Below are 17,796 nucleotides of genomic sequence, written 5' to 3' on the forward strand. Positions count from 1 at the left end.
CCCTGCAAACCCAGACTCGTCCATCGGATTGCCAGGCAGAGAAGGGTGATTCAAGCATGAAGTGAAAACTCCAGAAAACACGTCTCCAATGCTCTAGAGTCCAGTGGTGGCGTGCTTTACACCACTGCATCCGACGCTTTGCATTGCACTTGATGTAAGGCTTGGATGCAGCTGCTCGGCCATGGAAACCCATTCCATGAAGCTCTCTACGCACTGTTCTTGAGCTAATCTGAAGCCCACACAAAGTTTGGAGGTCTGTAGCACTTTGTTATAATACCATTAACAGTTGACTGTGGAATATTTAGTAGTGAGGAAATTTCACGAATGGACTTATTGCACAGCTGACAACCTATCACGGTACCACGCTTGAATTCAGTGAGCTCCTAAGAGTGACCCATTCTTTCACAAATGTTTGTCCAGGACCTCCACCAAAAAAATAGGCCCACAACATTAAAGATCCAGCTATATATTTAACCGTGGGCATGGGATACTTTTTTATCCCTGTTTGCACCAAACCAATCTGGTGGGTTTGCTGCCAAAAATGTTTTTTTGTTTTTGTTTCATCTGACCATAGAAGCTGGTCCCGTTTGAAGTTCCAGTTGTGTCTGAAATCTGAATATGCTGGAGTTTGTTTTTTGATGAGCAAGAAGGATTTTACTTGAAACCCTCCCAAACAACATGTGGTGATGTCGGGGTTGTTGTTTTTTTAGGCTTTCTGGCTCCAAGACTCAACTTTTCTCTGCAATTCTCATCTGTGATCCTTGGAGAGTCTTTGGCCACTCAAACTCTTCTCCTAACCATGCATTAGGACAATATAGATACACGTCCTCTTCCAGGCAGATTTGTAACATCTGTAGTTCATTGGAACTTCTTAATTATTGCCCTGGTGGTGGAAATGGGAATTTTCAATGGTTTAGCTTTTTTCTCACAGCTACTTTCTGTTTTATGAAGTTCAACAATCTTCTGCTGCACATCAGAACTATATTCTTGGGTTTTTGATGGATGATTAAGGGAATTTGGCCTTTGTGTTTCCTCATATTTATCATCCTGTGAAACAAGATGTCATAATTGGACAATTTCATGTTCCTAGTCCCCCTAGTGTGCTAAAAAAATTTAAATGAATGGGAATATACTTCAGAGATATTTTAGGGGTGCCAATAATTGTGTCAAACATGTTTTGGAGAAAAACATGTATTTCATAATGTGATTTCCCCACACTTTCAAATCTTTTACCTCAATGAAAGGTTAGATTTTTGCTAATGTTTTGAATGCAGGAGGGATTTTGGCCCACTCCTCCACACAGATCTTCTCTTGATCAGTCAGGTTTCTGGCCTTTCTCTGAGAAACACGGAGTTTGAGCTCCCTCCAAAGATTCTCTATTGGGTTTAGGTCTGGAGACTGGCTAGGCCAGGCCAGAACCTTGATATGCTTCTTACAGAGCCACTCCTTGGTTATCCTGGCTGTGTGCTTCGGGTCATTGTCATGTTGGAAGACCCAGCCTCGACCCATCTTCAATGCTCTAACTGAGGGAAGGTTGTTCCCCAAAATCTTGCAATACATGGCCCCGGTCATCCTCTCCTTAATACAGTGCAGTCGCCCTGTCCCATGTGCAGAAAAACACCCCCAAAGCATGATGCTACCACCCCCATGCTTCACAGTAGGGATGGTGTTCTTGGGATGGTACTCATCATTCTTCTTCCTCCAAACACGTTTAGTGGAATTATGACCAAAAAGTTATATTTTGGTCTCATCTGACCACATGACTTTCTCCCATGACTCCTCTGGATCATCCAAATGGTCATTGGCAAACTTAAGACGGGCCTGGACATGTGCTGGTTTAAGCAGGGGAACCTTCCGTGCCATGCATGATTTCAAACCATGATGTCTTAATGTATTACCAACAGTAACCTTGGAAACAGTTGTCCCAGCTCTTTTCAGGTCATTGACCAGCTCCTCCCGTGTAGTTCTGGGCTGATTTCTCACCTTTCTTAGGATCATTGAGACCCCACGAGATGAGATCTTGCATGGAGCCCCAGTCCGAGGGAGATTGGCAGTCATGTTTAGCTTCTTCCATTTGCTAATGATTGCTCCAACAGTGGCAGCTTTTTTCACCAAGCTGCTTGGCAATTTCCCCGTAGCCCTTTCCAGCCTTGTGGAGGTGTACAATTTTGTCTCTAGTATCTTTGGACAGCTCTTTGGTCTTGGCCATGTTAGTAGTTGGATTCTTACTGATTGTATGGGGTGGACAGGTGTCTTTATGCAGCTAACGATCTCAAACAGGTGCATCTAATTTAGGATAATAAATGGAGTGGAGGTGGACATTTTAAAGGCAGACTAACAGGTCTTTGAGGGTCAGAATTCTAGCTGATAGACAGGTGTTCAAATACTTATTTGCATCTGTATCATACAAATAAATAGGTAAAAAAATCATACATTGTGATTTCTGGATTTTTCTTTTTAGATTATGTCTCTCATAGTGGACATGCACCTACGATGACAATTTCAGACCCCTCCATGATTTCTAAGTGGGAGAACTTGCAAAATTGCAAAAACTTGTTCAAATACTTATTTTCCTCACTGTATATATATCTAAATCTTAATGCAACTTTATCTTTAACTACCCCTATACTGAATAAAATATCAATGGTTAACATTTTGCTGTTCTGATGTAGGTCTTCAGGAGTGGGCCGCTGTTCGTTGACTTGAGGGGGACTGTGAGAGTGAGAGCAAGGCATTCTAGGAAGCCCAGCCAGTCCTGGATGTGGTTGAGTGTCAGCTATCAGCAGAAAAGTTTACCCAATGCTGCTCCTCTATATACTGAAGCTCACCTCCAGGGGCATCATGAGTGGATAACGGGCGTGGCCGGAGGCGGTGCATAGGTCAAGGGGTGGGGCCACTGCAGTGGATGGGCAGTTTTGAGTGGAAGGGAGGTTCTGTAAATGATGACCAGCCTTTTCCGCCGGAGTAACACGAACAGTAACCATGGCAGCGGTACACGAGGGGGCGACGCTGCCTCAGGGGAGCTCAATAACAGGAGGCCTCCACGTCAGGTCCGGCGTTTGGAGTTTAGCCAGGCTATGGATGACTTTAAGACTATGTTCCCCAGCATGGAGCATGAGGTTATTGAGTGTGTCTTGAGGGCTAACCAAGGCGCTGTCGACTCCACCATTGACCAGCTCCTGCAGATGAGCTTGGATAGCCAAGCCACAGATGACAGCTCGGATTCTGAGGACAGCATTCCTCCAGAGGTTAGTTTAGAAACTTCTATTTAGATTTGTTGAGACTAAAGGTTTGGTCTTTTTGCATCTTGATGCACAAAATAATCTTTCCATCTAACCTCCGCTGCAGATCCTGGAGAGAACGCTGGAGCCGGACAGCTCAGATGAGGAGCCTCCACCCGTCTACGCTCCACCCTCCTATGACATGCACATCTATGACAGAAAACATCCTGCAGATGTTCCATCCACACCACCACCCAGGCAAGAAGAACATCTAACCGGGTTTTCTGTTGGAAGAAATTACTACTAATAATAGTTTAATAATAAGATTAATACGACTTTAATCTGTGAGAGATATTGTGTCTGCGTTTACTTTGTTGCTTATGTTGGTTTGGCTGATCTACTATTTAAGCCTTTTTTCTTCTTACAGACCAAATTTCTAAACTTAATTTTCAAGCTGTAAGACCACCAATCTATATATTTTCTAACTGATCCGATTTGTGGAATTCCCGCCCTGCTGAAAAAAACAATAGAAACCCTTATAGAATTTGTAATGGTTATAATGGGAATTGTATTGGATTTAATGGAAACCGTGATGTCCCTGTGGATCTCTACTGGTAATTTGTTGCCTTCTATTGGGGTCATGTTAAAACCTTTAAACCCTAATGGAATATTGCCCAAAACACACTACAGGACAAGGGGTGCCAGATCTGTGTAACAAAACTAACCCAAAGGCCAATCAAAAAAAGCCCCAAAAAATCCCAGTGACCCTATAATATCAAAACTCAACATATGCCAATTCCATACCTACAATATATATTTTACAGTCCCTGTTATGCTTTATAAAAAACAATTTCATCTTGAAAATCACTAGTAGTATTCATAAACAGTCTGTTTTCATAAGATAACTCAAAGGCCCCTTTCATTCAAAATTCAAAATCTAGTGCAATTTTAAAATTGGTAGAATGTACAGGGAGTGCAGAATTATTAGGCACGTTGATTTTCTGATCATATTTTTTTTCCAGGCACATTTGACCAATTCCAAACCACAGTAATCCTAATAACTACTATTGATTTAGTATTTAATAATGTATAAGTGATATATAATTGTTCATGAAGGCTGGAAATGAAAATCACCTTATATTCAGGTGTGCAGAATTATTAGGCATGTTTTCTTTTACAGATAAATTGAGCCAAAAAAGAGATTTAACTCAGACTGAAAAGTCAAAAAGTATGAAATGCCCATGAGAAGGATGCAATACTAATGCAATACTAGACATTGCAGTTAAGGCATGACCATTGGACAGTGAAATGCTCGTTGGGTCAGCAGGATCTGACAAAAACAGGTGGTGAAGAAAAGACACCTGTTAACTGCAAAAGAATTAAGAATTAAGGTGAAGAATTAAGGGTGAAACCATCAGGAACCCTTTAGTCTCCAGCGCCACCATTTTCCAAAGCTGCAACCTACCTGGAGTCTCCAGAAGTGCAAGGTGTCAGGATCTCAGAGACTTCAGTTAGGTAAAGAATCCTAAAAAATGACCCCCACTAGATAAGAATCACAAGCTGAAGTGTTGTAAAATACATGAAGCCTGCTTTTTTATAGGCTTTATAGGTTTTATAGGTTGAGAAAGACTCTTGAAGGACCAGCACCACATCCTCTAGTACCACTGTTTGAAGAATTCATCTTCCAGAATCTGGCATTACGTTTTGGGAGTTAATTTTAGTCCATCCTGAAGTCCGTTTTGCAGAGATGGACTAAAAATGAACTCCCAAAACGTACTGCCAGATTCTGGAAGATGAATTCTTCAAACAGTGGTACTAGAGGATGTGGTGCTGGTCCTTCAAGAGTCACTCTCAACCTATCTGTCCATAAAGCCTATAAAAAAACCTTCTTCATGTATTTTACAACACTTCAGCTTGTGATTCTTATCTAGTGGGGGTCATTTTTTAGGATTCTTTACCTAACTGAAGTCTCTGAGATCCTGACACCTTGCACTTCTGGAGACTCCAGGTAGGTTGCAGCTTTGGAAAATGGTGGCGCTGGAGACTAAAGGCTTCCTGATGGTTTCACCCTTAATTCTTCACCTTAATTCTTAATTCTTTTGCAGTTAACAGGTGTCTTTTCTTCACCACCTGTTTTTGTCAGATCCTGCTGACCCAACGAGCATTTCACTGTCCAATGGTCATGCCTTAACTGCAATGTCTAGTATTGCATTAGTATTGCATCCTTCTCATGGGCATTTAATACTTTTTGACTTTTCAGTCTGAGTTAAATCTCTTTTTTGGCTCAATGTATCTGTAAAAGAAAACATGCCTAATAATTCTGCACACCTGAATATAAGGTGATTTTCATTTCCAGCCTTCATGAACAATTATATATCACTTATACATTATTAAATACTAAATCAATAGTAGTTATTAGGATTACTGTGGTTTGGAATTGGTCAAATGTGCCTGGAAAAAAAATATGATCAGAAAATCAACGTGCCTAATATTTCTGCACTCCCTGTACAGTTGCAAGAAAAAGTATGTGAACCACTTGCAGAATCTGTGAAAATGTGAATAATTTTAACAAAATAAAAGACATCATACAAAATGCATTATTTTTTATTTAGTACTGTCCTGAATAAGATATTTTACACAAAATTTTTTTTTTCACATGTAGTCCACAAGACAAAAAAAATAGCTGAATTTATTAAAATAACCCCGTTCAAAATTAATTCTCAATACTGTGTGTCGTTCCCTGGATGATCCATGGCTGTTTTTTTTGTTTTGTGATGGTTGTTCATCATGAGTCCCTTGTCTGTCCTGAGCAGTTAAACTGCCGCATATTCTTCAGTTTTCCAGCATCTTTTGCATATTTGAAGCCTCTCCAGCAGGGACTGTATGATTTTGAGATCCATTTTTTCACACTGAGGACAATTTAGGGACTCACACGACAAATTTTTCTTATTTTGTTTAAATATTTATATATTTTTTCATTTAGTACTGCCCTTCAGAAGCAACAAAAAATACTTGCATGTTTCCCAGAAGACAAATTAAGTACAATTTACCTTGATCTTCAAATTCAATACGTTTCCCCTCATATCCCCCTGCGATGAGAGAATTATGCATTTTATTTCTGGAAAAAGTCCTGCGACCATTTTGCGTCATCAGAGGATCGGGCATTAAAGACTACAGCCAGTAGAAGGAGCTAGTTCCGCATGTCTTCAACCCGCCCACAGGGGTGGGATCTCACTCACAGAATGTAAATGCGCACGGATCGGGCATTAAAGGGTTAGTTCACCCAAAAATGAAAATTCTGTCATAAATTACTTACCCTCATGTCGTTCGACACCCGTCAGACCTCCATTCATCTTCGGAACAGAAATGAAGATATTTTAGTTGAAATCTGATGGCTCTGAAAGGCCTCCATTGGCACAATGCACGGTTCACTCTCAAGACCCTTAAAAGGTACTAAAGACGTCGTTACAAAGTCCATCTCACTACAGTGGTTCTAAAATAACTTTATGAATCGGCGAGAATAGTTTTTGTGCTGAAAAAACCCCTAAATAACGACTTATATAGTGATGACGATTTCAAATCAAGGCATCATGAAGCTTCGAAGCGTTATAAATCAGTGAGTCGAATCAGCAGTTTGGATCGCCAAATTTCAGCAGTTTGGCGGTTTGACACGTGATCCGAATCATGATTCGACTCACTGATTCATAACGCTTCGAAGCTTCATGATGCCTTGTTTTGAAATCGTCATCACTATATAAGTCGTTATTTAGGGGTTTTTTCAGCACAAAAACTATTCTCGCCGATTCATAAAGTTATTTTAGAACCACTGTAGTGAGATGGACTTTGTAACGACATCTGTAGTACCTTTTAAGGGTCTTGAGAGTGAACCGGTGCGGTGCGGAGAATAGTGAGTGTTTCAACATTTCAATGAATTCCTATGAAAGTTAAAGGGTAACTAAATCCTAAACCAACTTTTTTTAGTTAATGATCTGTAATACTGGGGCTTTATTAATGCTGTTCATTGATTTGAGTAAATGTTTTGACATTTGAGTATAAAGTGTTTTAATTCTATAAAATATGGTGTAAACGGCTCACTATCCGCGCCCCTAGCACGAGCTCACCACGCCCTCAGAAATGTTTCCCCCAATCACATGATGAGAACGGCTTCACTCCAGAATGAACTGTCATTTTACATGAAGCAGAAACATTATGAATGAAACTGACTTGACACTTGCTTTAACATTGTATTGAAGAAAATGCGGTTAAATAATGCAGTTGTCAGTACACGTCAGGCTTTTCTTGCGATATTATTGCCGCCCGTCATGTGTACAGATCATTTTCATACATGAGACGCACTTTCAAACCCTGACACGCAAGTGGTTGCCGCGGACGCGGGACAACAATACTGTTACGTGCTGGCGTATATAGCCTAACAGGAAATCTGTTTATAATAGGCTTTTAGGTCTGAACTTATTGGTGCTGCGCTGATTCAGTTAATTTGAATGAAAATACATTGTATGTATATCAGATATCAGATCTATTTTTAGTGGCATTCAGTGTAAGGATTCGACAGTTCATAGATTAGGTCAGTTCTCTTGCGCTGCTGCTTCGCTGGCATCGTCTGCATCGGGAGTTAACGCAGTTTGAGCCAGCGGCTCGCATTGATAAGGTTCTGGGTCTGTGTCTACAGACAATTCACCCTCCTCCAATTCAGATGAAGGTAGGAGAAATGACCGCTCTGTTGCAAAGCTGGCGTCACTACAGTCATTCTCCATCTTTGCGACTCGCGAGTCAGACAGCTGTCAAACCATCCGTCACTGCGGGTCTCAGGTGCACGCCCTCCGCTCAGCCCCGCCCCCGGTTCGTCTCCGCTGGGCTCTGCCCACTTTTCCAGCATTTTTCAAAATTTGCCAGTGGGTGGAGTTAAGCTCTGAGCAGGGGTTTAGTTACCCTTTAAGCCTCCATATGCGATCTGATAACGCGCCAGACTGCTGGACACGCGCCGAGAATGACAGCCGCACTTACCTCAGCTCTGCTCAGCTCTTCTCTCGTGATGAATGAAATCTGACTGCTGCTGCGTTTGTGCCGAGACTTTCGTTCGGCTCACTCACACTTTATTGAAAAGACACGTTCAGTTTTTAATTGTAGTGTTTATTCTCTAACTGAACAAAATGATTGTATTACTATGAAAATCAAAACGACGGTGGGGCGGTGCCGTGATAACCAGTAGCCGGGAGTGGCCTCGTTGGGCAGCGAAGCAAGTGCATTCTGGGAGTTGTTGTCTTTCATCCACATGAGACAAAATTACATTTTCTGTCTTTTCTCAGTCTAGAAGGCACCAAATTCAAAAATAATTTCACATTTCTACTACATAAATGACCCAGCTTAAATACACATTCATCTTCCCAGCAATGAAGTACCCCTTTAATTAATGGCGTTTCTTATGTGTTCAAGAGAATAAAATCTTCACTTTCTAAGAAACTGGCACAAAGTATCAATAATAAAATTGAAAGTTGCTGCAACAGGGACAGCCACTTTCACTCTTTATATCCTATATAAGAAATTGCTTGAATCTTTGAGTGCATAGACAAAATACAAGAAACTCTGTCATGTCAGAGGTGGATGCCTGATGTTTGGAAACATAATCGTGCGAGACTAAATCATTTTGATAACAGACTTTGGCTCAGGCATTTCAGAATGACTAAAACAACGTGTGCAACGCGTTAGGTCCAAATGTTAGTCCAATCACATCTATTTTTTGTTGCACAAGGGATTTATTTGGTAACTATTAGTGTGTGAACTCAATTAACAACAGTGTCTTATAAATTATTTAAATCACATAATGAGGATCCCCATCAGGCCATTCTGATTAAAGGTGTGTGTTTCAGGAGAAGAATTAGTGTTTTTATTTTACACTCATCATTTTGCCAGGTTCGATGATTATCCCCCTCCTGGGCATCAGCAGGTCGGAAGATACAGGAACTGGAATCCACCGTTACTAGGCAACCTCCCCGATGACTTCCTGCGGATCCTGCCTCAGCAGTCAGAGAATCTTCAGGTGGATTTACAAATTACTAGCATGCAAATCATGGCTAAATATCATTACATTACAATGGTCTATATCAAAGATTCAGATTCAGATGCAGATTCAACTCCCCCCACCCCCTGCTTTGTGTCCAGATTCACTGATTCATATACAGTGACAATATTATATACATATATTTTTGTAGCATTTTTAGGTACAATTCCTTTCAATAATACACACAAATATCATGAGTTTACAAAAACAAGCATTACATCTTGATTCAAAGACTTCTGTTAATGTCTAAATTCACTGAGGCCAGGCAAAGCAAATCAATTGTCTCATGGTTGATTTTTTTGTCATTTTAGTAAAAATGTCTTTGGTGATTTTTGTTCCCCCACAGCGTTCTCAGAGCAGCTTGTCTCAGCCTTCCTCCTCCTCCTCTTCCTCCTTGTCATCCCTGACACAGCTCTCATCCAGCAGTGGTGCCCTGTCAGGTAGCGTTTGGTCATCTGAACAGGACAGGAAGTTGAAACAGTACTTGGAGGACGAGAGAATCGCCCTTTTCCTGCAGAATCAGGAGTTCATGAAAGAGCTACAGCGTAACAGAGACTTCCTCATAGCTCTGGAGATAGGTATACATACACACACATATATAAATGATATGAGGACCTCAATGTGAATTTCATATTGCCTTCTATTGTTCTTAAAGTCACAATGTAACGGAAGTGGCAGCTGATTTTTTCTATATTGTGACATAACTTTCGAATGACGCGGATTATCGAAAAGGAAAAAATGAAGGGCAGGGACTTGGTTCAATTCAACGGTTGTTAACTGGATGGAGGCAGATCGGAGTCTGAGCTTACGGTCAATTCATGTTGACTTTAAATTACAATTAAATGAAAAGTATACTTCAATTTTACTTATATTACTATATTAATATTCATGTATTTATATTTAATGAAATTCTATTTAAATACATACATAATTGAAGGAAGTGGGTTATTTAATTTGATTATTTATTAAATTCCAGTTGCTATTAGGCCATTTTTCAGATATTTTCCCAAAAGCTGTATTGTAATTACAGTAGGTCAGAAGAACACAAGAGCAAACACTGTCACACAGACACTCATTTTTCAAACATACTTCACTTAGGATGAAATAATGTTTGGATTTCTCCATCTGAAAAAAACTGTCATTCATAGTAAAGAATTCATAAACCAACATTGCAGACAAGCATCTTTTTTGCAGTCTTTACCATTATTTGGGACCTTTTTGAAGTCTTGGTTCCTCCCAGATTTCTTTCTCACTATACCTGCTTTTTGGAATGATTTATGTTATGAAAAGCGGCATACAAATACATTTAAAATAATTGTTTCAAGTTAAAATAATTTAATCAAGTACTACATTTTAAACTTTATTCCCTTCTATTTGCAAAAAGATTTGCAATGTTTTTCATTCTCATATTTGTAAACCATCGCTCCTGTCATTCTGCTAAAATGCATTTTGAATTAACCACAGAGGTGTGTGTGTGTGTGTGTGTGTGTGTGTGTGTGTGTGTGTGTGTGTGTGTGTGTGTGTGTGTGTGTGTGTGTGTGTGTGTGTGTGTGTGTGTGTGTGTGTGTGTGTGTGTGTGTGTGTGTGTGTGTGTGTGTGTGTGTGTGTGTGTGTGTGTGTGTGTGTGTGTGTGTGTGTGTGTGTGTGTGTGTGTGTGTGTGTGTGTGTGTGTGTGTGTGTGTGTGTGTGTGTGTGTGTGTGTGTGTGTGTGTGTGTGTGTGTGTGTGTGTGTGTGTGTGTGTGTTTGTGTGTGTGTGTGTGTGTGAACAGCTTTCATTCCTAACACACTGTTTGTAGTGTTGTGTTGTTCAGTCCCCTGTCTCCACTCACTCTGGAGCGGCTGATCTTCACCTGCCCTCAGTGACCCTGTTGCCTGCTGTGTTTTAGATCGTCAGAAGTGCGAGAAAACACAGTGTGGTCATTCATCCGCTTGCACGGAGAACTCCACCGAAGGTAGATTGCCTTCATCTTCATTCATCAGCCACACGGCGCGAGCTGCTCTGCCACACATACACTAACAGGAAGCTTCATCTGAACCTGTTTGTGCCGCCACATAAAGCATAACACACACACATAATGGCCTACATGGGTCATATTCTCCACAAACACGTCACAATATTCCTCATTTAAAGAATTCTCACCCAAGGTATACGCATAAAAAGGGGCAAGACCTGGTTGAGTTGTGTTAGTAGTTTGTTGAAATTTGCGGTTATAGTAAGGGGCGTGACATTTCCAAAACACGCCAGAAGCGGTTGACCAATCACAACACACTGATCCAGGCCAGCCGACCAATCAGATCACATTGCGCTTTTTGGAAGGAGGGGCTTCAGAGAGTTCAATAGTTCCCGCCCCTTTTTTTAGCAGTGCTGGTATTTTTTCCATTAATTTTTCCCTTAGGCATTTTTAAAAAAGCGTTATAAGCCATGAACCAAGACACTCAGCTACAAGGTGAATCATAACATTACAAACTATTTGAAGCAAAAAAGTTGTTGAAAATCGGACGAAAATACAAAGGTACAAGACCATTTACTTAACGGCTTTAGTGAAGGGAAATAACTACAATCCCATGAAGCATTGCGAACAGCATAATCAAATTAAAAAAATGCACAAATGTTGATTATATACACTATATTGCCAAACGTTTTGGGACGCCTGCCTTTACATACACAACTTCTTAGTCCGTAGGGTTTAATATGGAGTTGGCCCACCCTTTGTAGCTATAACAGCTTCAACTCTTCTGGGAAGGCTTTCCACAAGGTTTAGGAGTGTGTTTATGGGAATGTTTAACCATTCTTCTAGAAGTGCATTTGTGAGGTCAGGCACTGATGTTGGACGAGAAGACCTGGCTCGTCTCTGATTTAATTAATCCCAAAGATGTTCTATCGGGTTGAGGTCAGGACTTCGTGTAGGCCAGTCAAGTTCCTCCACACCAAACTCGCTCATCCATGTCTTTATGGACCTTGCTTTGTGCACTGATGCGCAGTCATGTTGGAAAAGGAAGGGGCCATTCCCAAAATGTCCCCACAAAGTTGGGAGCATGATATTGTCCAAAATGTCTTGCTATGCCGAAGCACTAAGTGTTCCTTTCACTGAAACTGAGGGGCCAAGCCCAACCCCTGAAAAACAACCCAACATCATAATCCCCCCTCCACCAAACTTTACACTTGGCACTCTGCAGTCAGGCAAGTACTGTTCTTCAGACTCGTCCATCGGATTGTCAGACAGAGAAGCGTAATTCGAGAAGAACACAGAGAACACATCTCCACTGCTCTAGAGTGCAGTGGCGGCGTGCTTTACAACACTGCATCCAACGCTTTGTATTGCACTTGGTGATGAAAGGCTTGGATGCAGCTGCTCGTCCATGGAAACCCATTCCATGAAGCTCTCTATGCGCTGTTCTTGAGCTAATCTGAATGCCACACAAAGTTTGGAGGTCTATAGCTATTGACTCTGCAGAAAGTTGGCGACTTCTGTACCTCAGCATGTGCTGACCCCGCTCTGTGATTTTACATGGCCTACCACTTCGTGGCTGAGTTGCTGTTGTTATCAATTGCTTCCACTTTCTTATAATACCACTAACAGTTGACCGTAAAATATTTAGTAGTGAGGAAATTTCATGAATGGACTTGCACAGGTGGCAAACTATCACGGTAACATGCTTGAATTCACTGAGCTCCTGAGAGCGACCCATTCTTTCACAAATGTTTGTAGAAGCAGTCTACATGCCTAGGTGCTTGATTTTATACACCTGTGGCCATGGAAATGATTAGAACACCTCAATTCAATCATTTTGAGGGGTGTCCCAATACTTTTGGCAATAGTGTATATAAAAACAGTATATTTATATTAGTTTATTGCAAAATATGCACATATATGCATATATATATATATATATATATATATATATATATATATATATATATATATATATATATATATATATATATATATATATATATATATATATATATATATATATACACACACACAAATATTTAAGTATTTTGAGAGCTTAGATGCAAATACCATCTATTAACAACCTCATAAGCTCACGGTAGGTCTGTCTTAAAAGGTTTAAAAGTTGTCATTCAAAATCAATTTCCCTATGGAGAAAATGAATGTGAAAATGAAAAAAAGTTTTTGCTTGCGGAAACCGACTGTTGCACTCGAGACAGGAACTAAACAGAGCGTTACTGACAGACTGGGAAGAGGGGTGCTGCAACTATGACAAATATGTAAAAAAGTTTTTTTTTAACATTAAAACCTATTCTAGTAGACTTATTTTGTTTTGTAAAAGGGCATAAAATGGCCTCTTTAAAATTAGTTGTTTGGTTGTTTTTGCTGCTGTACCTTTAAAGAAATAGTTCACCCCAAATTTCTGTCATCATTTACTCAACCTTCTTTACGAACATATGTTGACATGCTCATGTCTAACTCTTGATGTAGGTGATAATTGTGGCTCGGGGTCCGAGGAGGCCTGTTCATCTGTCTCTGATGATGCCTTATTCCTGGAGAAACTCAAGCACATGGGCAAATGTAAGAGAACGCAGACCTAAAACTTGCAAAGCAAATGTATTGAATGGCTTCAGCTCTCACCCCATTCTGACCACTGTATTATTACCTACAGCTACAAGGAAGAAGCTTTTTGAAATTGCTAGGTCATTCTCAGAGAAGACCAGAAGGAAGAAGTCCAAAAAGCGAGCTCTGCCCAAACATCAGTCATATCCTCATAAGTCCAGCCCAGACAGTCGCTGCCCGAAGTTTGCATCTATGTATGTTGTGTAAAGGAAGAGTTCTTACATTTTTATTTCGGGAGCTGTTAGCTTCATGCTAATGTGTATGTCTAAATATAATTATTTGATCATGTAGCCTATTGTACGAATGCCCAAAGTTAAACTTTTAGAGTTAAAAGTGCTCATTTTAAAATTCATCTTAGAATTGGCTATATGCCGTTGTATTAAACCTGTAGTGTGTTCGATCCTTGACTTCCTCTCAGTCTGGCCTCTGCAAACTCCACCATCAATCTGCTGGATGAAGTAGAGGGGCCGCTGTCAGGTAAATATTCTCTTTATCTCAATGTAGTGGCACTGCATGGATGTATAATATTTGGTGAAACCTTGTAAAGTGGATATATGTATGTGTTTGTAAGCTGAGGACAACAACCAACTCAAGAGGCTGTCAGGAAGAGAGGAAGGGGAAGAATCAAAGGAAGTGATATCATGGCAAGTGCACACTAAACACCCTCAAAGATCTAGAGAATTGGCATGAAATGTATTGTTATATAATAAGTATAATATATAAAATGTACAATATATATGTTTATGATGTCCATTGTCCACCTTAGCATAAATAACAGCTAGAATAAAAGGTTTTATTCATTCACCCCTTTTGAAATTCTCAGAAAATAATGTACATTTTTATTAAGGGACACATTTTTCATTTTAACATTTATTTGATGATCCGATCCCATCACTTTAGATTTAGATAAATTGCTATTAAATTTATAACAATATTTTTTCTATGCTTTTCCAAAGTTTAGGGTCAGTAAGATTTTGTAATGTTTTTGAAAGTCTCTTATGCTCACCAAGGCTGCATTTATTTGATCGAAAATACAGTAAAAATTGTAACATTGTGAAATGTTACTTAAAATAACTGTTTTTCTATTTGTATATATTTTAAAATGTAATTTATTCCATTGGTCCAGTCTTCAGTGTCACATTGTCCTTCTAACATGCTGATTTGCTGCTCAAAATAAAATTTCATATTACAGATGTTTTTACAAATGTTGAAGACCGTTTTGCTCATTAATATTTTTTGTGTAAACAGTGATTAGTTTTGTCAGGATTCTTTAATATATAGAAAGTGTATGAAGTATATATACACCGATCAGGCATAACATTATGACCACTGACAGATGAAGTGAATAACACTGATTATTTCTTCATCGCGGCACTTGTTAGTGGTAGGGATACATTAGGCAGCAAGTGAACATTTTGTCCTCAAATTTAATACGTTAGAGGCAGGAAAAATGGGCAAGCGTAAGGATTTGAGCAAGTTTGACAAGGGCCAAATTGTGATGGCTAGATGACTGGGTCAGAGCATCTCCAAAACCTCAGTTCTTGTTGGGTGTTTCCGGTCTGCAGTGGTCAGTATCTGTCAAAAGTGGTCCAAGGAAGGAACAGTGGTGAACCGGCGACAGGGTCATGGGTGGCCAAGGCTCATTGATGCAAGTGGGGAGCAAAGGCTGGCCCGTGTGGTCCGATCAAACAGACGCATAGCTCATATTGCTCAAGTTAATGCTGGTTCTGATAGAAAGGTGTCAGAATACACAGTGCATCGCAGTTTGTTGCGTATTGGGGCTGCATAGCCGCAGACCAGTCAGGGTGCCCATGCTGACCCCTGTCCACCGCCGAAACGCAGCAACAGTGGGCACGTGAGCATCAGAACTAGGGCCAAAACAGCCCTGACCTGTCGAGGCATGGACTCCGTTGAAGATCCCTGAAGGTGTGCTGTGGTATCTGGCACCAAGTTTTTAAGTTCGGTAAGTTGCAAGATGGGGCCTCCATGGATTGGACCCTTCCTTGGACCACTTTTGATAGATACTGACCACTGCTGACGGGGAACACCCCACAAGAGCTGCAGTTTTGGAAATGCTCTGACCAGACCCAGTCGTCCAGCCCGCACAATTTGGCCCTTGTCAAACTCGCTCAAATCCTTACGCTTGCTCATTTTTCCTGCTTCTAAAACATCAACTTTGAGGATAAAATGTTCACTTGCTGCCTAATATATCCCACCCACTAACAGATGCCGTGATGAAGAGATAATCAGTGCTATTCACTTCACCTGTCAAAATGTTATGTGTTATGTCTGATCGGTGTGTGTGTGTGTATATATATATAGACAATAAATTGATTGTTTTTTATGTTCTTTTACAGATGAATAATGGCCGGAGCAACCGATTGTCTCTGCATTTAAAAACGAAAGCATCGTGAAGATGAAGATTTTACTCATTAGTTTCCTGCAATGCTTAATTAAACCTGAGCCATGAAATCATCATAGTTTTATCGTTTGTAATATTCTGGTTCAACAGTCTCTTGTAGTTTCTGACTGGCATGCGATGTAGCAGATCAGGTGGTGTTAAGAAGACTGCTGTGTCGGGCCGGTGCTCACACTGTGCTGGGACTCAGGAGTCAGAACATCCACAAGCACAAAACCTCATTGCTCAGCTTGATAAGAAAATCTGTGTTTATCTCAGGAGAATTTAAACGGCCTGGAGCCCATGTTCAGTTCCTGATAATGCTCTTTCCATTTCTCATGATCTTATTTGATAGATAAGATATTACTTTGATATCTAGGTGATTGATTAAAAATGTATTATTATATTTAGTTGCAGTGTTGAAATGTGTTTTCAACCAACTCACAATCTAAAATCGTGCTTCAAGACTTCTTTTCACCATTCATTCCTGGAATGAACATTTATGATTTTATTAGTGTGTGAAGTACGATCTGGTTGTGTGTATTTACACTGGGATAGTAAATATTAAAACTAAATTGTAATAATTCTCACAGTTTAGGGCTGTTAGCTCACTGTAAATTGCTATTGATTTTCAGAGGATCATTTTGTTTGTTATTAAATAAATTACATTTTGAAACCAACACGTCCGTGTTTGTCTTGATTATTAAACAGTAGAACATTAAAAGTTTCAGTATAAAGTTTTCATATGCACACATTAACTCGGAGTCAAATATTTAGGGTGTAAAATTGTTTTGTTTTAAAACATGTATCGTGTTTGTTATGGCTGATTATGATTCTGCTGTATTTCCTGCAAGAACCAGTAGAGGACGCCACATCCTGTACCATAAGGCTAAATATTGCCCAACTGTCTACAGAACACTTCTTTAACACCCAGTGTTTAAGAAGACATTAAGTAAAGCCTTACTGAAGATGTAGGGATGCAAGGATGTAGTAACACATAAGTTATTAATATCCAAAACATTACAAAAGCTTACAATGGTTTCAATATTAGGGAGTTATCATGTTTTTCACTTTAGAATACTGATCCAAATAATTAGTAATTTCTTCTGAAGGATTTGATAATATATGAGTCATTACTAGTGGATAACCATAACCTTCACTTTAGAATTAATTCACTGATTCTTGAGATAAGGGACAAAACATGTCCCAAACACAAAAGCCCTATTTAAATTTGAAAAGTAAGAATATCAACACAATAAAAAGAATACTTAAAAAGTTACATCTATGGGAAAATTGTATACTCAGGACATTCATTGCTTATACTTTTAAATAATGTCTTTAGTATTATTTTAAAAGCACACATTATATTTGGAAACATGTATAATTTAACCCACAAATGTAAAACTGCCAAACAAAGTGTTTAAAAATGCAACAAATTAAAACATACACAGTAACATTAAAAGACGGAGATCTTTAAGATATCAAACAATACAAAAAGTAAATATTGAATTATATTTTCC

General features: G+C 39.6%; 1 protein-coding gene across 5 annotated transcripts in view; it reads left to right on the forward strand.

Annotated features, from left to right (window-relative positions):
• Positions 1–16,954, forward strand: part of cuedc1a (CUE domain containing 1a) — a 30,799-nt gene extending 13,845 nt beyond the window's left edge. For 4 of the 5 annotated variants that reach the window (XM_079805413.1, XM_079805415.1, XM_079805414.1 and 1 more), the window contains 10 exons: positions 2,673–3,248; positions 3,349–3,479; positions 9,153–9,279; positions 9,647–9,878; positions 11,188–11,253; positions 13,747–13,836; positions 13,928–14,072; positions 14,297–14,355; positions 14,450–14,522; positions 16,236–16,954. In XM_079805413.1, the coding sequence (XP_079661539.1) occupies positions 2,940–3,248; positions 3,349–3,479; positions 9,153–9,279; positions 9,647–9,878; positions 11,188–11,253; positions 13,747–13,836; positions 13,928–14,072; positions 14,297–14,355; positions 14,450–14,522; position 16,236 (1,233 nt within the window). In that variant the 5' untranslated portion in view covers positions 2,673–2,939 and the 3' untranslated portion in view covers positions 16,237–16,954. The remainder of the gene's footprint in view (positions 1–2,672; positions 3,249–3,348; positions 3,480–9,152; positions 9,280–9,646; positions 9,879–11,187; positions 11,254–13,746; positions 13,837–13,927; positions 14,073–14,296; positions 14,356–14,449; positions 14,523–16,235) is intronic. The other variant, XM_079805417.1, reaches the window with a different exon arrangement.
• The last annotated feature ends 842 nt before the right edge of the window (positions 16,955–17,796 follow it).

The sequence above is a fragment of the Gobio gobio genome (assembly GCF_949357685.1).
Source record: "Gobio gobio genome assembly, chromosome: 22".
Classification (NCBI taxonomy): Eukaryota; Metazoa; Chordata; class Actinopteri; order Cypriniformes; family Gobionidae; genus Gobio; species Gobio gobio.